We start from the raw sequence: 26,365 nt of genomic DNA, 5'->3' as shown, positions 1-26,365 counted from the left end.
TATGCGTATGTCCAAACCCATCAAATTACATACATGAAATAGCATAGTTTTTGCATAACAATTATATTTCAATAGTTGTTGGAAATATTTCTCCTAGTTTTAGTTTACGTGGCAATTACACACATGGCTTGCATTTTATTATCATACACCTCTGCTCTAGATGGACAAACAGATGTGACCTCTGCCCACTCAAAACAGGGAACAGTGGGGGCTGGAGAGATGGCTCAGCAGTTAATAACACTGACTGCTCTTGCAGAGGACCCGGGTTTGATTCCCAGCACCCACATGGCAACTGCGAACCGTCCTTAACTCCAATTCCAGGGGAATCCGAAGCCCTCTTCTGACCTCGCGGCATTGCATGACACGAGTGCACTCACATACATGCAGGCCATACACTCGTACACATAAAATAAAAATAAATATTTTTTTAAAAATGGAATAGTGAACCTGCAAAAGGTAATATAAGGAAACGTCCCTTTACGATCCTATATTTATCAATAAATCATTTTTAAAATTGTTTTTATTTAATTTTGATTTTGTGTGTTTGTATACATGTATTTAAGTACTTGTGCATGTAATGCCTGCAGAGGCCAGAAAAGGATGTTGAAGTCCCTGGAATTACAGATACAAATAGTTCTTAGCCACCATGTGGGTGCTGGGAACTGATCCCAGGTCCTCTGCGTGAGCAGTCAGTTCTCTTAACCACTGAGCCATCTCTCCAGCCCCAATAAATCATTTTTTTAAGAAGGCACATATGCAATCTTTGAACAAATATACCAAACTCGGCTTCAGTAGTTTTCAGACCAGAGACTCAGAAATCTTGAATTCTTGGTGATCTGGTCTTGATTTAAAGTGTAAACACCCTTGTAAAAACCAAGAGTGAATTCGTAGTCTCTTCACTGTATTAAAGTTACCTTTCATTTTAATCTCCAAACTCAGAAGGCCAGTTTCTAGTTAAATGATATCCAGCTTCACTTTGATGTTCATAGCTGCCAGTTCAGCTACAAAATACCGAAAAACATAAGGCACAGAGATGGTATCGATAGTGTCACTGCGGTCACAAACAGTGCAATTGTATTTTCTGTTACGCATGGCAGACCAAGAAGGAGGTGGCTTCTCCAGCAATGGAGAGAGTAAACTGCCACACTTCACACACACGTGGGCGACCGAGCGGTCAGAGCAGTTGAAGAGACGGTCATGAAGGAGAAAAGACGTACCATGAGCCAAAAGAGCATCCCGCTCCATCTCTCCAAAGCGGATGCCTCCCTGGACATTTCTTCCTCCAATAGGCTGGTTGGTGACTTTGTCCCTGGCTCCAGTTGTTCTAACCTGAAACTTGTCTGACACCATGTGGCGTAAGCGTTGGTAATAAACCACACCAATGAAAATGTCTGCTTCCAGCTCTACCCCGCTGATCCCGCTGTACAACCTCTCGGTGCCATAGAAGTTGTAGCCAGCAGCCTTTAACATCTCACCAAAGTATCCCAAGGCTGAGTTCTCCTCGGAGAAGATGAAGGGTGTAGCATCGTGGCAGAGACCATGCAAAGCTGCAGACTTCCCGGCCATGCTCTCAATCAACATACCGATGGTCATGCGGGAGGGAAATCCATGAGGGTTGAACAGAATGTCTGGCACCATCCCACTCTCGGTAAAAGGCATGTCCTCAGCTGGCCACAGTCTGCTCAAAATGCCCTTCTGCCCATGACGACTGGCAAATTTATCTCCAATAGTTGGATTCCGAGGGACTCGCATTGTGATACAAATACACTTGAACTTTCTACTGCCTGTGTCATTACTACACACTTTGATGTTATCTACAATGCAGTTTTCTTTGCTCCTAGGAAAAAAATAAACCATGTAAAAAGTCAAGCTATTTGGTTTTCTGGCTGGCCCAGAACCTACTCTGTAGGTCAGGCTGGCCTTGAACTTAGAGTTACTACCTCCTGCCTCTGCTTCCCAAATGCTGGGTTACAGATGTGTGCCACGACCCAGCCAAGCTTTTATTTTAAACTTAAAAATACTTAAGCTTGACGTGGTGGCGCACGCCTTTAATCCCAGCACTTGGAAGGCAGAGGCAGGTGGATCTCTGTGAGTTCAAGGCCAGCCTGGTCTACATAGTGAGTTCCAGGACAGCTGGGGCTACAGGGAGACCCGGTCTCAAAAACACCAAAACAAAACAAAACAAAACAAAACCCCTTAGGCTTGGTTGACATAGTGTGTCATAAAGGATCTGTATATAACTTGTTGTTTTGTCTATTCACTAATACAAATAGAGCTAATACTTCTAAAAGCATTTATTACGACAACTGATTATGTTTATCTAAGAGATTAGCAACTGAAAAGCTATGAAAGCCTTCTAAAGTCATTTACATTGTTGCAAAGGCAGCGAAAATATTAACTCATTTTTAATAAGAGGCATACTGAACTCTATTTTGGCTAGGAAACATCCCTAACACTATGAAAGAGAAAAGAAAGCTCAAATAACAGAGTTTTAAAATAAATCATAAATAGCTATCATAAACTGGGACTACAAAAAAAGTAGAAAAATAAATGCAATGCAACAGATTGTATAATGTCTTGTTTAAGCACTGACTCTAAACGACATCACCTGAATATATTCTCTCCAAGGTTCATGTGGAAACTGAACCTCTATTGTGGTGTTATTAAGAGCCAGGCCTTTAGGTGACTAAGTTCTGAAGACGGAGCCTCATCAGGAGACACTGACCTTAGAGAAGAGGTCTGAGGAGCTCTTTCTACCTTCCACCTTCCACCATGTCCGGACATCCAGGCAGTACCTCCACAAGGAAGGAGTCTACCAGTGCCCCTATCTTGGATGGCCCCACCCCCAAGAAGAGTGAGACATACATTTCTGGTTGTTTTTTTTTTATAAAGATTTTTGTTTTTTTGAGACAAGATCTTCCTGTAGCCCCAGCTAGCCTGGAACTCGCTATGTAGAGAGATCTGCCTGCCTCTGCCTCCAGAGTGCTCAGATTAAAGGCATGTACTACCAACTAGATTTATTTTTATTTTATGTGTTTTATGTTTATGTTTTGCACGCTTGTATATATGTGCATCATGTGGGTGCTAGGTACTGAACAGGTCCTCTGCAAGAGCAGCAAGTACTCTTAACCACCTAGCTACCTCTCTAGACCCCAAATTTCTATTTTTTTTATTACCCAGCCTTAGCTATTTTGTTAGAGAAGCAGAGATTTAAAAGAGTAACTAACTAAATTTTACTTATATTTTTTCCAAAATATTCTCTTGTTAAAAGACAGCTTTTCATTGACCTCCAGCAATACCAGTAAGAAACAGCCTATAAAAACCAGCACAAGAGCCAGATGTGGTAGCACAGGCCTATAATCCCAGCACAGCAGGCAGAAAATAACCCATTAGGTCAAGGCCAGGATGGTCTATATAATGAAATACATAATAAGTTCCAAGCCAGCCTGGGAGACCTAGTCACACCTTTTCTCAAAAACAGAGTCCAACAGTGATCCCCAAACTTACTTATAGAAAACCACAAAGCTTTCCCCAGTATTAAGATTTAGGTAGCTGTAGTAGGGATCCCCAAATTGCAGCTTGGCTCCTATGAATGGCAAGCCATCATCATCCAACTTCTGCATAACTCGGGGGTCACCAGGTTTGACCCCAAACACCAGACTATCATCTCCTTGCTTAATCTTTTCAGAGAGGTCTATGAACTCAGTCTTGTAGACACTTCCATGAGCAAAGCCGCGTTCCCACGAAGCCTTATTCACAATCTGGGGGGATCAAAGAATCGTTCATTTAAGAGCCTGAAGGCAAATGAGGATTTTCAAAATACAGTGTTAGGACTGTATTAATACTTGATTTAGGATAACCAGCATTTGATTCTAAAACTCCCTCTACATTTCTAAACCAACAATTACTATTACTAAACAACAATTACTATAAAACACAGACTTATAAATGACTTACAACCCAATCAAAGATAAATATGAACTGTAAATATTCAAGACCACACACCAATATTTACTCATCCTATGCAATCAAATGTGGACAATACTTGCATACCTGAATATTCAGACATTGAATATCAAGGTTTGCCTCTTTTTTCTTAGACCAGGAATTAACCATTTAATAGAACAAACATGAGTCTAATACTAGGCACTTGAAGTTGCAATAAACATTCCTTCTGTGATCTCACAGTAAATAAGACAGTTAAAAAGTAGTACGATTATCTGGGCATGGTGGCGCACGCCTGTAGTCCCAGCACTTGGGAGGCAGAGGCAGGCAGATCTCTGTGAGTTCAAGACCAGCCTGGTCTACATAGTGAGTTCCAGGATAGCTCAGGCTACAGGGAGACCCTGTCTCAAAAAGACCAAAAAAAAAAAGTAGTACGATTAGAAACTAAAAACTTACCATGGCATCTTCCATATCATAGCCAGTGTAGGAAATCACAGCAACGATAGCATTTGTCCCAATTGGATAGTTGTCCATGTCATAGTAATCATACATGCATGGTCTTACTAGAGGACTTTGTGGTGTCTGAAGACGATAGAGCTTATTATCTGATCGGTCTTGATAAGTGAGAAGCGGAAAGCCCATGGTCTGCTTACCTACAGAAAAGACAAAGTCTCTGCAATTTGTTGTTGTTTTTTTTGGGGGGGGGCGGGGCGGGGCAGCGGGGGATTTGTTTTGTTTTGTTTTAGGTAGGGTCTCAGTATGTAGATCAGGCTGGCCTTGAACTCAGAAATGCACCTACCTCTGCCTCTTCTGAGAGTAAAAGTGTGTGCTACCACACCTGGCTGCATTTTGTTTTTGATCCTCAATTATCAATGTGCTATATAAAACTGGAAACAATCAAATATACATCACAGGGAAATGAATAACACAGTCATGGTGACCATGCTTACTACAGACTAATACAAGCTTTAAGAATGAAGTATCTGATCAACATGCCCAGATTCAGAAACAATGCTGGGTAGGAACAAGTACAGAAGTACATTAATGATGCTATATGTAGATATGTATAACATACAGCAAACAGTTCTATCATTTATGACTGTCCATGATGGAAACACTACAAGGGATACAAAGGATCTGTAAGACACTCCGGGGCACACAAACAAAAATGCCAGCATTTGTAAATTCTGGGTAATAGAATATAGGGGTACAGGGAAGTAGACTATTCTTTGTATCATTCTCAGTACACAGAATCTTTTCAGAACAAAATTATTCTAAAACTAAAAGAAAATACACACATACACAAATGAAAATTGTGTGGATTAATCTGGATCGTTAACTTGATGGGCTATAGACTCCCCATTTGGGCTGTTTGTGAGAGACTATCTAGATCAGGTTAACTGACATGGAAAGAAACAAGCTAAATGTGGGCTTGGGACCTGGACTGAATAGCAAAGAAAAAGCAAGCTATACAAACATTCCTCAGTCTCTGCTTGCTGAATGCAGATATAACATGACAGAGGCCTCCTGCACCTGCCACCCTGCCTTTCCCCATGTGAACTGTATCCCTGGGTACTGTAGGCTAAAATAAACCCTTCCACCATTAAGCTGCTTCTGTCAGGTATTCTGTCCCAGCAATGAGACAACAGCTAATACAATACATAACAGAGGGGCTGGAGAGATGGCTCAGCAGTTAAGAACACTGGTTGTTCTTGCAGAAGACCAGGGTTTGAATCCCACCACCCACATGGCATTTGTTAGGACAACAAAAGTTTTTAAGGTTCAGGACAACGGTAGAGTAAAGCAGTAATACGGGGAATGTGGGTCTCTAAGGAGCTAAGGTTTTAGAGGAGAGGGGCCCTCCTACAAGACCACCCTCAACACTTAACTCTAAGATTCAGAAAGGAAAGAAAAAACATCCCAATTGTGTGCACATGCCTACTACCTAAAGGACTGGAGATTTGCCAATAGTCAGAAACTGAGAGGAATTTATATTCGGACAGAAGGAACCACCCTTAGTGACCAACTTTTTTTTCCATTTTTCTTTTTTTTTTGCCTCATGGTCAGTCAATGCTAAGCTACAACTTAGAAAGCCACAGCCTACTGTTTTGAAGAATCAAGGAACAGAGTTTAAGAGCATCACAGGGAAATGAATAAAGTCCTCTATAAAGTAGAGGACAAAGTAATGAGTGGATTACAGAAGATGAGCCTTAAAGTCTACATTTACACTGAGTCCAAGTTTTTGGTGGATGCCTGAGCTGTGCACTCATGGAAGTGAGCCAAGCAGCCCAGAGACTAAAAGGTGTGTCAACTGCTGTGTTCAGCTAAGTTAACTACCAATTAAAAATGAAGACCAACCAATCATCTCCAGAAAAATCCTAACAGGATCCATAACTTTCAAGCACAACCTCATAACATCTATCATACAATCGTGACTGCAGATATAAACAAAGAGCAAAGCATAACCTGCTTTTAAGGAAAACCAAACAAGGGAGAGCAACCCTGAGATGACCCAAATTCTGCAACTGGCCAACGGTTCCTTACATCACCCATTAGATAAAGCTTGAAACATACGGGAAAATATGCCCACAATGAATGAAGACAGAAAAAAACTCAGAAAAGGTGGCACAAGTCTTTAATCTCAGCATTCAGGAGATAAGAGATGGAGGATCTCTGTGAGTTCGAGGCCAGACTAGGCTACAGTAAGTTCTAGACCAGTCAGACACAGCCACATAGTGAAAAAAAAAAAAAAATTAAACTGGTAACAACAATAAAAGGCAAGTTCTAGGGGCTGGAGTGAGAGCGCAGTGGTTAAGAACACTGACTGTTCTTGCAGAAGACCCAGGTTCAAATCCCAGCACCCACATGGCCACTAACAAATGTCTGTAACTCCAGTTCCAGGGGATCCGACAGCCTCTTCTGTCCTCCTCGGGCATTGCACGACACAGGTGCACTTACCTACATGCAGGCATATATGGGTACACATGAAAAAATAAAAATAATAAATTTTTTTTTTTTTAAAAAAGGCAAGTTCTAGACCAAAACAGACTACCTGAAACAAAACTTCATTAGATGTCAGTAGGAATGAAGTCAACAAACAACAATCAAAAAATGAACTCATGAAGAAGGGATGGAGGAAAAAAGACAAGAAAAAACCAAGAAACAAGAAAAAAGGACAAGTGGCACTGCTGGGGGTGGAGACAGGAGGGTCCTGGGCTTGCCTGCCAGTGGTCTGCTCCAGGTTCAGTGAGAGGCCCTGTCTCAGGGAGTAAGGTGGAACGTGATAGAGCAGCCACCAGACGTCCTCCTCTGGCCTCCACACACATCCACATGTACATATACCATACACAAATACACCGCACTGACACACATATACACACAAAATGAATACATAAACATGCATATACATATATACATAGAAAAAAAAAGCTTCTGAGACAGTGTCAAAGGTGTGACATAAATGATGCATGGCAGAGAAGAAGTAGAGGCAGAAGCAACAATTCTGAAGCAATGGAAAATGCTCCAAAGTTGATCGAATTTTTTTTCTCTCATGAAGACCAGTAGACCATAATTAGGATAAATACAAAGGAAATCATATCTCCGCAGCAGCCACTCTCCTAAAACCAAAATTAAAAGTAAGCCTTAAAGACAGGGAAAACAGCACATTACCCACAGGGAGAAGCACTTTATAACTGCAGCCTTCTAATCAGAAATAACAGAGACCAAAACGAGACAGTGCAGCAACTTTAATGTCCTGCAACAAGAGACCTGTCCACTCAGAACTATGTGGAAAGTGCAACTTCCTTAATGATGCTGAAATAGAATGTTCAGAAAAATGAAAAAGGAGAATCTGGTCGACAACCTGCAATATAAACATGCTGAGGCTCAGGCATGGTGGAGCATTGCTGGAATCCCAGTACGCAGGAGGTAGATGCTGCACAATCAAATTCCAGGCCAGCGCAAGCTCAGGAAAGGTTTAGGGGTAAAAGGGAATTTACAAATGATAAAAGCCTAAATTTCAGATGGAAACAAGGATCACTGAAGTGGCAATCATGTGGGTGGCCGTGAGGACTCAAAACTCAAACCACAAGATCTCAGAAAAACAATGGACAGTCTACATCATAAAGTACCTTTTTCTTTGAAAATGATAATATCGAGGGAAAAAAAAAACACACTAAATAAAGGCTGTTCTGCATTAAAGAAAACAAATCTATGCAACAGCTGAACACAGTATGTGATCCTAGGCTGGGTGTTTGGTGCCCCCTCCCCACAAATTAGATAAAGACCAAAATATAATGATAATAATGTCAATGTTAAACTTCTAGATTGATTTTGATTAGCATCCCTGGTTACAAAGATCCTTGTGGTTGGTGATAAACACTGAAGTATTTAGGAGAAACGGGGAATTATGTCTGCAATTTACCTTCGAATGAAAAAGTACAGTGTTAACAGAATACATGACAGACTGAAGAGAGTTCTTGAATTCTTGAAACTCTTGAGTTTGAAATTACTCCAAATTAAATCACATGCACTCTGTGTGTGTGTGTGTGTGTGTGTGTGTGTGTGTGTGTGTGTGTGTGTGTGTGTGTGTCTGTGCATGCAGGCACGTACATGAGTCAACCACCACCTCCACCCACCCACCTTACCCATCTGGCACTGGTACATGTTTCTTGGACTCTGGTTGTGATCAGAGAAGGGGATGAAGTTGGCAATCACACTCAGCAGGCTGTGAGGGAAGAGTTCCTGGTGTGTGGAAACTCCAGCAAAAACTTCATCCTCAAAGATAGCAATGTTCATGAAGAGCTGGAGGACAGGAAGCACAAAGAAGGTCAGGGCACAAAATAACCATGACTGCCTCACTATTTCCCAGAGGTTAGCCCTCAAGTCTACAAAGATCACCTTCCCTACCCACATCATGAATGCTGAATGGATCTGTGGGGAAGCATGGGGCAGCGCCTGTGTAGAAGTATCATCACTCGCCTTACATTTTCTTTTTGCTGCTGTTGTGGTGATGCCAGGGTTAGAACCCAAGGCCTGTGCATACTAGGCAAGTGCTCTACCACCAAGCTACCTCCCCAATGCTTTTCCTTTACATATTTCATTCTAAATCTACCTTGTTCAATTGTGAAGGGGAAGAGGAAGGAAAATAAATTCTCTTTTTTTTCTTTTCTTTTTGAGACAGGGTCTCTCTGTAGCCCCAGCTGTCTTGGAACTTACTACATAGACCAGGCTGGCCTTGAACTCACAGAGATCCATTTGCCTGCCTCTGCCTCCTGAGTGCTGGAATTAAAGGTGTGTGCCACCATGCCCAACTGAAAAATAAATTCTTATAGTAGCACAAAGTGGCAATTATTAAAGACGTAGGTGATGGGGCTGGAGAGAAGGCCCAGCAGTTAAGAGCACTGGCTGCTCTTGCAGAGGACCCAGGTTCAGCTCCCAGCACCTGCATGGTGGCTAACAACCATCTGTAACTCCAGTTCCAGGAGAATTTGACACCCTCTTCTGACATCCCTGGGCATTGCAGGACATAGGTTCACATATCTATTCATATGTGTATGCAGGCAGTACACTGATACACATAAAACAAAAATAAGGGGCTGGAGAGATGGCTCAGTGGTTAGGAGCACTTGCAGAAGACCCAGGTTTGAATCCTAGCACCCACATGGAAGCTAATAACCATCAGTACTCCAGTTCCAGGGGATTGATGCCCTCTTCTGGCATTGCATGACACAGGTGCACATGTACATGCAGGCATAACACTCATATGCATAAAAATTTTAATTTTAAAAAGAATTAGAAAAAAATTAAAAATGCTTTGCGAAGCAATAGCCATGCCTTTGAAAGCTGTATTCTATACAGGCACAAAGAGTCGCACATCACACACTGTCAGTACCTGCTCCATGGTTCCAATGAGTTCTTCTCTGCCCAATTCCAGGTTCTGCACAGGCCGTACCAGTCTGCAGGGAGTGGTAAAAAGGAACAAGCCTGGGTACAGACTTGGTTTTCCTGTCATGGGGATGAGAGCCACCTCCAGCCAGGGAGGAATTCTTTTTTCTCTCAACACCTATGTTAACAAAAGAGGTTGATGAAGATGAAATGATATGTTTTATGCCACCCTTACCTCCCTGACACCAAGAGACAGGTAGAATAGGAAAAGTATCCAAGTAATTATATCATACTAGCAATAAACACCACTCCACAGCCGTGGAGTCCACCCCAGTCTCATCCCCTCATACGAGGCCACTCACCCCACACAGAAGTGGTAAAAGCTCTACATTTCATTAAGGGCTCAGACCCACAATCAGTCAGCCAGTAACGAGACTGGAGAAGAAACAAGCTTATTCTGACATCTGAAATGTGGACTACTGGTTTTACATTAAAACCTATTACACAAAAAGAGCCTTCCACTTGGAAATTTTTAAAGAGAAATTTTAAAAAGATTATAGAACTCATAAACACTTAAGGGGATTCACAGCTAAATACAATATCAGTAAAGATGAAAGGACACTGGGGAGAGGGGAACTAGCAGATGTTGGTCAAAAGGTACAAAGTTCTGAGATCAGACGTACAACATTTATTTAACCTCAATTAACAATGCTGTGTCATATACTTGCAATCTGTTATGTGGGTAACACACACACACACCATAAAAACTCCCCCAAAAGGAGAAAATGAATGAAGATCAAACTGAATTCTTACTCACGATGATCCTCCTGTCTTGGATTCTTAAGTTATAAGCCACCATATCTGGCCCAAATTAAACTTTTTTAAAATATTTTATCTACTATCCTTGTGTGTGTGTGTGTGTGTGTGTGTGTGTGTGTGTGTGTACACATGTGCCACAGAACTTGTGAAACAGAGGACAACTCTTGGGAGTTCTCTCTTGCTACCTTGTAGAATCTAGGGATCAAACTCAGGTCAGCAGGTCTGAAGGAAGACCCACTGAGCCATCTTTCCAGCCCCCAAACTGAAATCTTAATCCAAATGCTAAAAAAGAATAGATAAAAGAAAGTACAGAAACACATTTTTAAATATCATCGATCCATGAAACCAAAATGAAATGGAAAATATTGAGCTCACCAAAACAGAGGCAGTAAGTTTAGGAAGATGAATTTCCTTACCAGAACAAAAAAATTTCAGTCAGAGGCAGGGATGGTGAAGCACACCTTTAATCCCAGCACCCAGGAGGCAGAGGCAGGCAGATCTCTGTGAGATCAAGACCATTCTGGTCTCCAAATCAAGTTCAACAGGAAGACCCTGTCTTGAAAAACCAAAAAAAAAAGAAAAAAAAATTTTGGTCTGGAGAAGACGGCTCAGGGTTAAGAGCACTTGCTGTTCTTCCAGAGGACCCACATGGCAGCTCTGTCGTCCTCGTCCAGCCTTCACGGGCACTATACACATATCAGTACGCCTACTAGCCATCAAAACACTTGTACAAATAAAAATTAGAGAAGAAAAAAAGAATTTTGGTCAAGCTGGGGGCACAGGCCTATATTCCTAGCTACTTGGGAAGCTGATGCAAAAGGATGGGAAATCCAAGGCCCAGGTGGGCTACAGAGTGAGTTCAAGATCAACCTGGCTACTTTAGTGAGACTGTCTCAAAATAAAAAGCTAGGGATATAGCTCAACAGTAGAGCACTAGCTTAACATATGAACCATGGACTTAGAATGGTTAAAGTGATATATTTTGTTATGTATATTTACCAAGACAAAAAAAAAATTGCACAAAGACCAGTCCAGAGAAGTTCCCATTGACCCAATCTGATACTATCTGAGCTTCAAAATAAATGAAACTAACAGAACACTCATGAAATAAAACAAGTCTATGTCGATTTAACAAATGAAATACAGAAGAAACGAAATACATGGACAATAAATACAGAAAAAACAAGTGTTCTCCCAGGCTAGCAAGCAATAACAGAACCAGTGTTAGAATTAGGAATCTGTATTTAGCAACCACTACAGTCATAATTAACTCAGCAAAGAATCACCAATGCATCAGTAATAATTCAGCAAAAAATTTATCAGTTAGTGGGTAAAAGTTAGATGGGAAAGGGGCCTTTGCATAGCTTTCAACTATCTCTCCACAAATTATCCCTAGAGGAAAATAGTAATGTAAGGACCCACTGAATAACCGAAGAGATTAAAGGTAGCACCTCCCCAGGACAAAGCAACAACAGGTTCAGAATCTTATAATGAAGTTACACAAAAACCTCAACTGAGGAGTCACCTAACTGGTGCTTCCCCTAGGAAGTCAAACTGGAACTGGTTGGATAAGCACACAGGGGCCTCAATGAAACTACCAACAAATGCATATGGATCAGGTGTCTGTCACTGACCCAACCAGTAAGGTCAGGACAAGACAAAGCTACTACCAGAGAAATGTCCAGGCATTTCTGGAATTAGCTTTGACCCTGACTGCTTGACCACCCCAGAATGCCCTGGGATACCTCATCAATTAGGAAAGGACTGAAAACCAAACATCAAGAGATAAAGTAACACAAGCTGCAAAAAATTCAAAATCACCTTAAAACGACGGAGACCATCTGCAAGGCTGGGAGCAAGCTCCTTATCCACCCAGCCTACCATGACGCCATCCAGTAGGACAGGGTAGCACTCACTGTATGATCGACGAGGTGCTCCATCAACAGGAGTGACCCCTGGCAAAGGAAGCAAAGGGACCCATCAGACTTCATCGACATGTGCAAGTCCTATGGTGGGCTCAATGACTGCGCCTTCAGTTTAGGCTATCTGAATGACACGCGTGCATATGTGTCGATTACCACCAAGGACACATAAGAAACTAGTAACTGCCTTCCTGTGATTAGACTGGTGGGCACAGAGCATAAGGGAGGCTTTGCACAGTGTACCTTTTCACATTCTGATTCCTGAGTTGCATAATGCATTACTTTTTCCCCCCAAAATCTGATTAGTATTGATCCTCATTATCTGCAGATTCCACATTTGGAATTTCGTCTGCTTGCTACATTTTATTTGTAGCCACAAAACTGATACTATGGACACTTCTGAGGTCATGCAGCAAAAGTTGAGTTGCTTGATGCATACACTCTGCCCTCCTATCTCAGCTCTCCCACTGGAAACGTGTGCTTTCAATGTTTGCTCAATGCTACATACTTTGAATTTTTGTTTGTTGGTGGTGATATGTGGAATGACCTTCAAGTATAATGCTGTAATGCAGCCCAGTGTTCCTAAGTGTAAGGCTGTGACAGGCCTTACAGAGAATGTGTGTTAGTTAGAGAGGCTTATAGTTAGGAGTCTGTTGGCTGAGTGTTCAATGTTAGACTCATGATAACTGAGCCTCACAGCTCCCCTAGGAGCAATGGCTCATATGGGCTAGCTCAGCGTTGGCAGTACGTGTAATAGAGCACAAGGACCACAAAAGACATAATCAACTATAATTAAGTGAAAAAGAATTTCCACACATAAGTGCCTTGGGAAAACAGCAAGTGTTTTCTTAAGTGTCACAGGTTACCCACTCAGTGTTTCAACTGTCACCCAGACTGGCCCATCCAAATTCTGCCTCTACTATTCTTCCTCCCCAGTGCCACAGCAAAGAGCCCTTCCCAACTCCTCTACAGCAGGATGTACCTCTCTACTTCTACCTTTTGTCCTTTCTTCCTTCTGGACTTTTTTTGGGGGGGGGGCAGGGTGGGGAGTAGCCCAGGCTTACTTTGACATTTTTTAATCACTGTTAGAAAACAAAATTATTCTTTTCCTTGCAGATAGCAAATGGACAAATTACACTGATTATACTGTCTGACTCTTGACCATTTCCTGATTACTTTCTCTAAAGTTCTTTTCTCAATGGTTATTCTCCAATTGGGGTAAGTACTTTACACAGTCATTTCCTGACCCGTGACTCAAAGCATGCACCATATGAACTCTATGAACTGGAAGTTGTACTATAAACCTTAATCCACTGGAAACCCCACCCATAGACTATCCAAAACACACTCTGGTTTTCACATCAAACTGGAGAATTCCAGGACTAGAAGGCTGTAGAATGCCTGAAGGTAAACTCCATTCAGGTATCCGACCTGGAAGAATAGCCTGAGCCAGCTTTCTGGCCAAAGTAGCAGCTGCAACACTCCCAGGAGCAGACGTCATCTATCTGGTGACATTAGGTATAATGGACATGCTCCTTTTTAACTGAATCCCTGCCAATCGACATTGTTTTCTACTTAGAACTGCAAAGGCTCACATCAGAGGTAAGGAGAGCAACTCAGAAAGTCACAGTTGGGTCTGTACTTTGATACCAGCTATTGGCCTATTTCAAATCTTCCCACTTTTCACTTTGCAGAAAGAAGAAAACACTGATAACACTTAATTTCTTATTAAGTTCATTTCCAAGAATGCATGATAGAATGCAAGACTGCTGGTTGCTCATACCCAGGCTGCAGAGCAAGGCTGGAATAGATGCTGTATACACAAACTGTGTGACGACTTCGCAAATGGCGGTTAGGTGGTTCAGCAGCCCACACGGTGCCCCGTCTGGAGTGTGCACAGGGCAGAGGAAGCCCCAGGACTCCGGCAGCAGCCTGCGCACTGTGGTAGTCCTCATCTTGGCAAAGTCAGCCCCTCTGTGCACACAGCGGAAATGGGAGAGGTACCGAATGAAGTTCAGCTTGTCAGCCACAACACACAGGCCAGAATTTTGCAGGAAGCCGAGACCTTTTAACAAAACAACGTCACTCAAAAATAGGCCAAACTTAAAACAACAACAAAACCCCAAAACTATCTGCTTTTGAGGTGTTGAAAAAAATCACAAAGCTTCAGGGCTGGAGATGTAGCTCAGTGTTAAGAGAGTTTGCCTACCATGGGTTTAATCCCCAGTATTACCAAAAAATAAAGAAAAAGTGGGTTATTGTAGCATGCATTAGCATATACTGTGTTAGTTCTGCTAAGTGAGAGTGCTAGGAAATTACACAAGTACTTGCTGGAGTGCTAACAAAGGAATCTGTATCAGCAGTCTCTGTTAGAAAAACAGATTTCTGGACCCCAATTCCTGTTTTTAAGTTTCCTGATTCATTTCAATGCAACCGGTTCAGGGAGGGAAACATATACAACCTTTCCAGACTTCAAACCGACTTCTTCCAACACTAAGTGGTCTTTAGCAAGGAAATTTGGTCACTGGAACTGAATTTAAGTAAACAAGACACTTTGTTGGCAGAAATTTGTTAAAATTTACCCTAACATGAAATCTAACATCAGTGAAGGTGAGTTTGCTCTTAAAGCCCTGGCAGCATGTTTTTACATTATGTAGATAATTTGAAAAATAAATAAAATAAGGCCTAATTTTACCTGTTTTCGAACGCAGATTCCCAGTAGCAAGAAGATATTCAAATGGCCTTGTTACCTCTGTTCCCATACTAAAAATCTTCATCAAATTTTCATTATTTATGGACACATTGGTCTTCTGAGCCCTTTTATCTAAAGCTATTTTAATAGACATTAGCCAATTTTCCATTTTTTCCTGAAAGAAGAAAATGTTAAAGTTACATGCTTTAAAGATTTCAAATTTTGTATTTCCTACCACATAATCTATATAATCCAAAATAAAAGCCCACTGTTTGTACACGTGATGTGCGACACATCTATAGCACAAGTCTGAAAGGTAGCTTTTCAGCATACAAATGCAGGTGAGGCATTTCTGAAGACAGATACAAGAACTCAGATTGGGGGCTGGAGAGATGGCCCAGTGATGAAGAGCACATTGTGCTCTTGCAGATGACTGGAGATTAATTCCCATAACCCATGAAACTCCAGCTGCAGGGGATCCAATGCCCTTTTCTGGCCTCTGAGGGTATCTACACTCATGCATACATATCCACACATAGACACAGACACATATACACAATTAAAAATAAAATAAACTATTGTTTTTTAAAGCAGTCTAGAGGCTGAAGAGATGGCTCAGTGATTAAGAGCACTGGCTGCTCTTGCAGAGGGCCTGGGTTTGATTCCTAGCACCCACATGGTGGCTAACAACCGTCTGTAACTCCAGTTCCAGGGGATCTGAAGCCCTCTTCTGACCTCCACAGGCACTGCATGAGATGGGTGCATTTACATACATATAGGCAATACACTCATACACATTAAAAAATAAAAATAATAAAATATATTTTTTTAAAAAGTAGTCTATAGGGGGGAATGGATGGGGGTGCTGACAGCACAGTGGACAGTGGCAGGGATAGCAGAGTATGGAGGCTCTAGTGGGAGAGGAAGGCTGTCTACCTGACGAGTTTGTATTCATGCTCAGATGCCGAGGAGCTCAGAAGGTGGGTGACTATGACCAGTGATAGTCATGTATATAGAGATTAGAAATGCATGTGAAAACGTCTCAATGTCAAGAGCCCTGGAATGAATTTTTCTGTATGAAACTGTGTGTTTTGACAACGAAGTGGAGATCTTTTTTAAACGTTGGAACCTCATTTAATTTTATGTCTTATAGAGTTTATAATGAGTAAAAGATTATATAAGCGTAATAATTCATCTGTAAACCTAGAAATGTACAGCCAATTTTGAAAGAGATGTACCCTAGCTCAGAAAAATGTTATTGAATAGGTTAATGCTGTTGTAATGAAATGCTTCTTTTAATTAAAAAAAAAGTAATATAAAAAAAAAAGAAATTCCTATAAAAATTTCAGTCAAGGCATAAAGGAATTCCTAGATGTCATTCTTCCTCCTAGGAAGTTCTCAGCTAAGGATGATTTTGTGCCCAAGGGAAACCTTTGCCAATGTCTGCAGCTTTCTGTAATTGTCATGATTTGGGAGACTGGCCCAATTAGCATCTACTGTGTACAAGCCAGACATGTTGCCAAACACCACGGACTACACAAGACAGTCCCTGAACACAAGATTTGACCCCAGTGTCAGTAGTACCATGGTTGGAAAACCTTGTTCAGAAATTTGAGATTATAATCCAGGGCTAGCATCTTTTATGGTCAATGAAAATGAAACTGTGAATGTTTGTTTAAAATACTGTTTATACTGAGTACAATATTGTATAACTGTAATAATTCAACCATAAACCTAAAAACGTATAGCCAATTTTGTAAGAGATGCATATTAGCTCAGAAAATTGTTATTGAATATGTCAGTGCTGATGTAATGAAATGCTTCTTCTAAGTATGTGGTTATTAAATAAATAATTTTAAAAAAAAGTAGTCTAGATCAGTGTTTCTTAGCACTCTGACTGTTATGGTTAGAGAGTTCTTTGGGGGACAGGGGATTATTCTGTCCTCTGCAGGATGTATAGCAGCATTCCTGGTCTCTAACCCTGCAAGTTGATAGGGCTCAGATCTAGGTGACCGAAATGCTTCTTCTAAGTATGTGGTTATTAAATAAATAATTTTAAAAAAAAGTAGTCTAGATCAGTGTTTCTTAGCACTCTGACTGTTATGGTTAGAGAGTTCTTTGGGGGACAGGGGATTATTCTGTCCTCTGCAGGATGTATAGCAGCATTCCTGGTCTCTAACCCTGCAAGTTGATAGGGCTCAGATCTAGGTGACCCCAGACCCAGAAACCATGAGGCTCCTCAGAGAAGCTGAGTCAACCAACTCCCAGCCACCTGTTAACAAAAGCAGCCCCTGGGAAATTAATGACCAATGTATTGTGATCACCAGAGCATGCCCCACAGGCTGACAAACAGGTTTCCCAAATCCTTAGCTGCAGTTAATTCCTGGAACTCTTGTAATTGTAAAAAAAAAAAACAAACATGTTTTACAGTAGCTGTATTCCCCAATATGCTTCACCAGGTACAGACCCCACGCCCTCCATTGAGGAAGCAGCCCCCAAAACAGTCCCAAACAGCAGAAAAACACTCCCCTTTTCCTCGTTCTTTCCCTTTATAAGCTACCTCTCTGCAGCCCTTAGGCTGCTGGTTCTTCCTCACACCTGAGTTGAGGACCAGCCCCGCCAAACCTAATTAAACTCTTGCTTTGCCAGAGTCCTCTTTGCTTCTGTTTCATGGGGATCCCAACCCCTGCCACCTTTCAAGCTAACAGATGGTGCCGTGACTCGGGTCACTAGATTCTATTAGGGTCTGGCGGTGAGGACTCCGCCAGATACCAGCTCTGCACTCACCACCGATTCAGCCACTGGGTACTCACTCCCCTTCCCTGTCCCTCCTCTCTCCCTCTCCCTCTCCCTCTCTCTCTCTCTGCTGCCTCATATCCTGCTGCCACCCTCCATCTCTCTACCATTTGGCACTCTCCTCATCATGACCATCAGTCATTCCCAGGCTCAGAACTTCAGCTACTGGGCAGCATGGGCCTTGGTGACCATTGAGTGTCCGGCACGGTTGCTGTGTCTGCCTAAGCCCACCTGATGGATAGACCCATCTGTCCAATGCTCCCAAATCCCTCTCCTGGCCTCCCCCCCCCTTTCTTCTTTGTGCCATACAGTCCCTGGATCTCCTGTTCCTCATTAAATTGTACTGGTACGTCAGGAGATCCCACGTTTTCCCCTCCCTAGTCACGGGATGCTGTTTCTAGGGACCTTTTGACACTCTCATTTTCAGGACCCTCTCCACAGAGGGACACCTCCCTGGATGTCAGTCTCGCATGACAATTTGGCACACCTATTCTCTTATGCCTCTTTCCTCTCTTGTTCTCATCCTCTCAGTCTTTCTCCTCCTTCTGGTACTTGTCTTCCTAGTCAGCCTCACTCCCAACCTCCTCTTTCCCTGGAGACGCCCATAAGCCTCCCCCTTTCCCCTCTTTATCTCTCATCTCCTCACACTCACTGTCCTTTTCATTCTCTTCCTCATCACTTTAATTAAAATGGGAAACCTCAATTCTAAACCTACTGGACTCACCCCCCCCCCTTGCCTCTTAAATTCTTTAAAAACTTTAGATCTTCTGGACACTGTCAGACCTAAGTGCCTCAAATGTCTCTGCACCACCGCCTGGCCACAGTATAAGCTAGACAATTGTTCTGTCTGGCCAGAGACAGGAACCTTAGATTTCAATATTTTAAAGAGATTTAAATAACTTCTGCCAACGTCCAAACTCCCCTATGTTGGCACTCCCCTATGCCAGCAAATGGTCCAAACTCCCCTATGTCCAAGCTTTCTTTGTTCTTCGTGCCTGACCCTCCCTCTGTACTCCCTGTCAGACACACCAGGTCCTCTTGGCAAGGATCCCTCCTACTGACAGCAACCCTTCTGCCCCTCCTCCTCCTTACTTCCTCAATCTGCCTTTGATCCTGACCTGGCCTATGAACAGGCCCCCTCGACAGCCAATACCCTCTTCATCATCCCCTTCCTCCTCTGCTCCCCTTCCCCACTACCCCTCCAATTCTCCTACTGCAGCTGCTGCCTCCACCACTGGGGATGCTGCAACCTGCTTTCCTGCTGCACCCCCCTCCACTCCATCCCCCACACCTCATTCGCCTCATATGACATTCCTGAAACACTTACTGGACTCTACTGAACACCTTGCTTCTTCAGTTGCCTAGGCAGCTTCCCCACATCCTTCAACTAATGAAAAGTCAACTCCTCTGTCCCCTCCTTCACCGCTCCCCATCTCTCACTGCACTCGCTCACGACCTCAACCCCCTAACCCCATGGGTCTCTACCATCTCTGTGAGATAGCTGGGGTGGAGGGAATTGTCAGAGTTCATGTCCCTTTCTCTCTTAATGATATGTCCCAAATAGAAAAAAGATTAGGATCCTTCTCTACAGACCCAGCCCGCTTCATTAAAGAATTCAAATATTTAACCCTCAGTTATGACTTGACCTGGCATTACATCTTTGCCATCCTCCAATCTACCCTGACCTCTGCTGAGAAAAATGGGTTTGGACAGTGGCCCAAAAGTACGCCAATGAACTTCATGTAACTGATGGCGATTCTCCTGCTGGGACTCGCTGTCCCCAGCCAGGACCCAGGATGGAACTATCAGGATGGAAGAGATGGGAAAAAGGCTCGTGAATTTATGATTGCTTGTCTTCTTACAGGATTAGGAAAAAACCTCCCATAAGATTGTCAATTTTGATAAGCTAAAGGAAGTAACCCAAAACCCCTCTGAAAACCCAGCATAGTTTCTGGCTAGACTTACTGAGGCCCTGAGGCAGTACACCAGATATGATCCAGATTCTAGAAATAGCAGGTTTATGCTTAACCCCCCAGTATGGGCTGGAGCTGTAATCCTAGGCTTTTGTTATAAAACAAAAGCATCACTAGCCCACTTCCTTAACCATCATTTCATCTCACAATCTGCACCTGATATTAGAAGAAAACTTAGAAGGCTAGAAAGGGGCCCAGACAACCCCAGGGAGATCTGTTAGAAATGGCATTTAAAGTCTTTAATAACCAGGAGGAACAAGCTAGGACAAATTTGCCTTGTCTAAACAAAAATACCAGCTGCTGGCCAGAGCTCTAAGGGCTCCTCCAAAGAAGAAAATCTCCGGCTCTACTGCGACAGAACGTCAGCCGCCAGGACCCTGCTTCAGATGTGGACAGACTGGACACTGGGCCAGAAAATGCCCCAACCCACGACCACCACCAAGACCCTGCCCTCAATGTGGACAGAGAGGTCACTGGAGGATCAACTGTCCTTCTTTGCCATGTCAAGGTAGGCCAGTCTCCTCCCTGACCCCATCCACTTTGCAGGAGTCCATCACCGATCTTCTGGGCCTGGCAGCCGAAGACTGATAGGGCCCTGGTTCCTCAGCCCCTACCTCATCTATAACCATCAATATGGAGGAGCCCAGCGTAATGGCTACAGTAGCTGGTAAGTCTATTTCCTTTATTAAAGACATGGGGGCGTCATGGTCTGTTCTCCCCTCCTACTCCAGTAGGGTTTTTCCCTCACAGATCTCTGTGGTGGGGGTAGATGGAAGACTTCATTTCCCTAAAACAACAGGACCCTTATCTTGTGTATTTTGGAAAACTCCCTTAACTCAGAGCAGAGAGACAGAGATTCTCTCTCTCTCTCTCTCTCTCTCTCTCTCTCTCTCTCTCTCTCTCTCTTCTTCCCTCCCTGGTCTTCATTCTCTCCTCTATAGCTCCTTCCACTCAGAACAAAATCTGGCCACTTCCAGCAACTGAAGTTAATTTGGGACACCTCAACTCCAGGCCTGGCCTCTCATCACACTCCCATCCACATCACCCTCAAAGATTCCTCTATGTATTGTTGTAGGACTCAGTATCTTATTTCCCTCAAACACCATCAAGGACTCAAACCTATCATCCAGAGACTCCTCAAGGCTCACCTCCTCAAACCAACCCACTCCCCCTACAATACCCTCATCCTACCTGTCCTCAAACCAGACGGATCTTATCATTCAGTTCAGGACCTCTGGCTCATAAATGTAGCCATAGTCCCCATTCACCCAGTGTTCCCTAACCCCTACACCCTACTCTCACATATCCCCTCCTCCACCACTCATTGTACAGTCCTGGACCTGAAGGACGCCTTTTTCTCTCTCCCTTTACACCCTGACTCCTATGATCTCTTTGCATTCACCTGGGAGGACCCCAATTCCAGAACAGCTTCCCAACTGACCTGGACTGTCTTACCTCAGGGATTCCGGGACAGCCCCCACCTGTTTGGACAGGCCCTAGCCCGTGACCTGGCCACCTTAGACCTCAGCCCTTCTATAGTCCTACAATATGTGGATGACCTTCTCCTTTGTTCTCTGTCCCTTTCACTATCTCAGGCGCACACCATCAAACTTCTCAACTTTCTAGGTAATAAGGGGTGCAGGGTATCTCCCCCCAAGGCCCAACTCTCTCTCCCACAAGTTAAATATCTAGGCTTTCTCCTTACTCCCACATCTCATCACCTGACTATAGATAGAACAAACCACCTCCGATCCTTAAAACCCCCCACTACTAAGGAAGAAATCTTATCCTTCTTGGGCATAGCAGGATATCTACGAACTTGGATCCCAAATTTTGCCCTCTTAGCAAAGCCCCTCTACAAGGCATCAAAAGGAGACCCTTCTGAACCTATAGGGTCCCTGGGACCAGTCACAGCAGTGTTCCATGCCATCAGGAAGGCCCTCCTAGAGGCACCGGCTTTAGCCCTCCCTAACCTAGGATTCCCCACTTCTCTTATATGTCACTGAAAATAAGGGACTGGCTCTGGGGGTCCTCAGACAAATGAAGGGACCCACCTTTGCCCCTGTGGCCTATCTCTCAAAACAACTAGATACCACCATCAAGGGATGGCAGCCTTGTCCCCACGCCCTGGCAGCTGCAGCCCTCTGAGCTCAAGAAGCTCTTAAACTCACCCTGGGTCAGCCTATTTCTGTTCTTTCCCCCACTGTCTTAAGAACCTCCTCACCCACTCCTCTCTCAGTACTCACTCCATCTAAGCTTCAACTCTTTCATGTCACCTTTCTTGAAAATCCCTCAGTTACTTTAGACTCCTGGCCTCCCCTTAACCCTGCCTCGCTCCTCCCTTCTGCCACACCTCTCACTCATTCATGTCTAGAGACCCTCCAGGAACTCACCTATCGGGACCCCTTGGTTTCTCTCCAGCCCCTACCTGATTCAGATCTAACCTGGTTTGTGGATGGCAGCTCCTACCTGGATCCCACAGGGCAGGATATGCTATCATTTCTCTCAAAGGCATTATTGAGTCTGGACCTCTACCTCCTGGCACCACCTCACAGAGGGCAGAACTCATAGCATTCACTAGAGCCTTAACATTGGCCAAAAATCTAAAAATCAGTATTTTCACAGGTTCTAAACATGTCTTCCATATACTTCATCATCATGCATCTATCTGGAAAGAAAGAGGTCTACTTACCACAAAGGGGACCCCCATTATTAATGGTCCATTAATCCTTAAATTATTGGAAGCATTTTATCTTCCTGCCAAGGTAGCTGTAGTCCATTGTAGGGGGCACCAACCTCTCACTGATCCTACTGCCAGAGGCAATGACCTAGCTGACCAAGCAACTAGGGAGGCCAGCAAACGCCAATATCATGCTGCTAACCTGTCTTTCTTAGCTCCATCAGGGTTTGTGCCTTCCTACACCCCTCAAAAACATAAATCTCTTTCAGATAAGGGGGCAACCTCAACCGCAGAGGATGGATGATTCTTGGGGACAGGTACTGACTACCAGAAGACTAGGTCTCGTCCATCCTGACCCATCTACATAACATCTTTCATATTGGGGCTCGCCCACTTTATAAATTTCTTGAACCCCTCATTTTCACCCTAAACTCCTTCCCCTTCTCACAGAATTCACCTGCTCCTGTCCCATCTGTGCTGCTGTTTCCCCTCAGGGTGGGGGCTGCCCACTTCCCTGCTTTAAACCCCACCAACATAGAGGAGCCCTCCCCAGTGTTGACTGGTAACTAGACTTTACTCATATGCCAGCCTGCAAAGAGTTCAGATACCTACTAGTCTTGGTAGATACCTTCTCAGGATGGACAGAGGCTTTTCCCACTACAAGGGAAACAGCAGATATAGTAGCTAACTGTCTAATCCAAAACATCCTGCCCAGCTTTGGCCTCCCCCTTACCCTCCAATCAGACAATAGCCTGGCCTTCATCTCTAAAGTAACACAGACAGTGTCTCATTCCCTGGGAGTAACCTGGAAACTACACATTCCCTACCATCCCCAGTCATCAGGCAAGGTGGAACGAGCTAATTCACTTCTCAAGGATCACCTTACTAAACTCTCCTTGGAATTACATCAATCATGGGTCACTCTCCTTCCCCCAGCTCTAACCAGGTTATGAGCCATCCCACGAGCTCCTTCTTTTTTAAGTACTTTTGAGCTTACCTATGGCAGGCCTTTCCTCCTGAGCAATCTGCCACTCCAACAATCCTCTCCCCTCCATGACTACATACCTGCTTTCACTCTTCTATGGAAACTCCTCAGGGAGCATGCTGACCGGATTATCCCACAGGCATCCAAAGACCAGACCCTCCGTCCCTGTCAGTCAGGAGACTACACCTACCTCCGGTCTACTGATCAACACAAGGGACTAAAAGGAACCCTCCAGCCACATTGGACTGGACCCCACCTCGTGATCCTGTCTACTCCAAGAGCAGCCAAACTCCTAGGACAACCAGGCTGGATCCACCTCTGTAAGCTCAAGCCTGCTTAGGAACGTAGCAAGTACCAGGCAGTTTTTACAGGACCCCTAAAACTAAAAATCTCCAAAGTCCCCTACCTGACTGCCATTGAAGAACGAAGGGCATTCTTCTTCTCCTTCTTCCTCTTCTTCTACCACTGCTCACTATTTTTGCCTCCCCCTGCTCAACTCCTCCCTGTAAGTTCACCTTTGAGGTTTGGGAAATTGGTAAGAATAAAGAAATTAACCTCCTAAATGCCTCCCAATGTTTAACCCCTAACTGCCCATCCATCGACCTCTTTTAACGCTCCCCGGAAACCCCAGTGACCCAAGGTTCCTTTGCTTTATAGAAGACCAAACTAACCAGGACTGCAAGGATCCAGGAGGATGGGAGGGATGCCCATCTTGGAACTGCAGATACCACTGGGCACCTTCTTGAAGGATGCCACATATAGAAGGAATTAGACCAATACAGCTCAGCCTTGTGGGAAAAAAAGGATATGAAGGCCCCCAGGTGAAGTTCACCATCCCTAACCCAGCTGACTGGCTGGGAGACAGAACTGTTGCAGCAGAAGTACATCACGGCTGGGCTAGCTGCTCCACCAGAATGCAACTCAAATTTAAGAAAACCATTCAAAGCTCTGAGATTCAACAAGCAATACAAAACCTTAACATCACCAGACAACAAATAATACAACAGCTTCACCACTTAAACACTTCTACCAGGTTCTCATGGGACACCGTTCTCTCTCTTTCCCTATCACTCTTAAAGAATTTTTCTGACCTTAATGCCTCCACCTGCTTCTTGTGCACTCCACTCCAGGGTTCACTTCTCCTCCTTCCAATACACAATGTTACAAATCAATCCTCTTCCCAGTGTCCCTCAACCCCACTATTCCAGCCTACTTCAACCAGTCTGAATGCTGGGCTGTCAACATCACACAGTTCCCCGATTCCTCACTACAAAATATAACCATCCAGGAAAATACCTCTTTAGCCCCAGGGCTACTCTTCCTCTGCTCATCATGGGTATACACTTGTGTGTCCCCTCATACCCGGGGTCCATGCACCCCAGTCACTCTGTTGCTCAGACTAACTCTTTTCACTTCAGGAGAAGTCCAGAGTCTTCTGCCTAGTATAAACATTGGCTCGAATTCCTTGGATGGACTATGACCACAGGAGAGAAGATCAGCTACCCTGGCAGTTCTGGTGGGAATTAGCCTGGTTACTGCCATGGCCTAAGCAGGTCTCATTGCTGGGAGCCTCGGAAAAACCCTCATAGCAACCCAACAACTTTCCCAGGAGATCAGAGACTGAGTGACCAACTCTCCTCAGCTATTGAGGCCACTGCCCAATCTATTCAGACTCTACAACAACTCTCCTCCCTGGCAGAAGTTGCCCTCCAAAATAGAAGGGCACTTGACCTCCTAACTGCAGAAAATGGAGGAACTTGCCTTTTCTTGGGAGAGGAATACGCTATGATGTCAATCAGTTGGGTAAAATAGAATACAATCTCCAATGCCTCCACAAGGTGTCACAAGATCTTTCCCAAAGATATACCCGAGACCAGCAGCAGTCATCATGGGGAGTTTTTTAGGGAGTGCTCCCATGGCTCGCTCTATCCTTTAATAGGACCCCTAAGTCACTATTGGCCTCATTTTGACAGTGGCCCCATGCCTCATCCGCTGCCTTCAGGATCGTATCCACCAATTAACTCACACCAGCTTTAACCAACTTTTGCTTACTCTTCCCCCAGCCACATATAAAAAACTGCCAAGCATGATGGAGGGAGAATGCTCTAACACCAACTGATACCAGGAAATGACAACCTGAGAGAAGCCCTTCCAGATCCGGCCTCATCAAACCCCCTTCCCTTTTTGTTGTCAAACAAACCTTACCCAGCAAGAAGGAGCCAGATGAGAAACGCTGTCCCCAATCCTATACGAATAAAAGGCTGGAATGATAGGCTCAGATCTAGGCGACCCCAGACCCAGAAACCATGAGGCTCCTCAGAGAAGCTGAGTCAACCAACTCCCAGCCACCTGTTAACAAAAGCAGCCCCTGGGAAATTAATGACCAATGTACTGTGATCACCAGAGCATGCCCCACAGGCTGACAAACAGGTTTCCCAAGCCCTTGGCTGCAGTTAATTCCTTGGAACTCTGTAATTGTAGAAAAACATATTTTACAGTAGCTGTTTTCCCCAATATGCTTCACCAGGTACAGACCCCATGCCCTCCATTGAGCAAACAGCCCCCAAAACAGTCCCAAACAGCAGAAAAACACTCCCTTTTCCCCCTTTCTTTCCCTTTATAAGCTACCCCTCTGCAGCCCTTAGGCTTCTGGTTCTTCCTCACACC

General features: G+C 43.9%; 1 protein-coding gene across 1 annotated transcript in view; it reads right to left on the bottom strand.

Moving 5' to 3' along the window:
* Positions 1-846: 846 nt before the first annotated feature.
* Polr1b (RNA polymerase I subunit B) overlaps positions 847-26,365 on the bottom strand; it is a 38,585-nt gene continuing 13,066 nt past the window's right edge. Inside the window, exons 8-15 of the mRNA XM_008840365.3 lie at positions 15,268-15,439; positions 14,356-14,637; positions 12,472-12,605; positions 9,839-10,009; positions 8,592-8,748; positions 4,402-4,598; positions 3,508-3,761; positions 847-1,837 (exon numbers count right to left, since the gene is read on the bottom strand). Coding sequence (XP_008838587.1) covers positions 955-1,837; positions 3,508-3,761; positions 4,402-4,598; positions 8,592-8,748; positions 9,839-10,009; positions 12,472-12,605; positions 14,356-14,637; positions 15,268-15,439 — 2,250 coding nt within the window. The 3' untranslated portion in view covers positions 847-954. The remainder of the gene's footprint in view (positions 1,838-3,507; positions 3,762-4,401; positions 4,599-8,591; positions 8,749-9,838; positions 10,010-12,471; positions 12,606-14,355; positions 14,638-15,267; positions 15,440-26,365) is intronic.

This window comes from Nannospalax galili, unplaced genomic scaffold (assembly GCF_000622305.1).
Source record: "Nannospalax galili isolate Female #2095 unplaced genomic scaffold, S.galili_v1.0 scaffold1941, whole genome shotgun sequence".
In the NCBI taxonomy this organism is placed as follows: Eukaryota; Metazoa; Chordata; class Mammalia; order Rodentia; family Spalacidae; genus Nannospalax; species Nannospalax galili.
The sequence above is the reverse complement of the archived record's forward strand: the minus strand, read 5'-3'. Positions and strand labels throughout refer to the sequence as shown.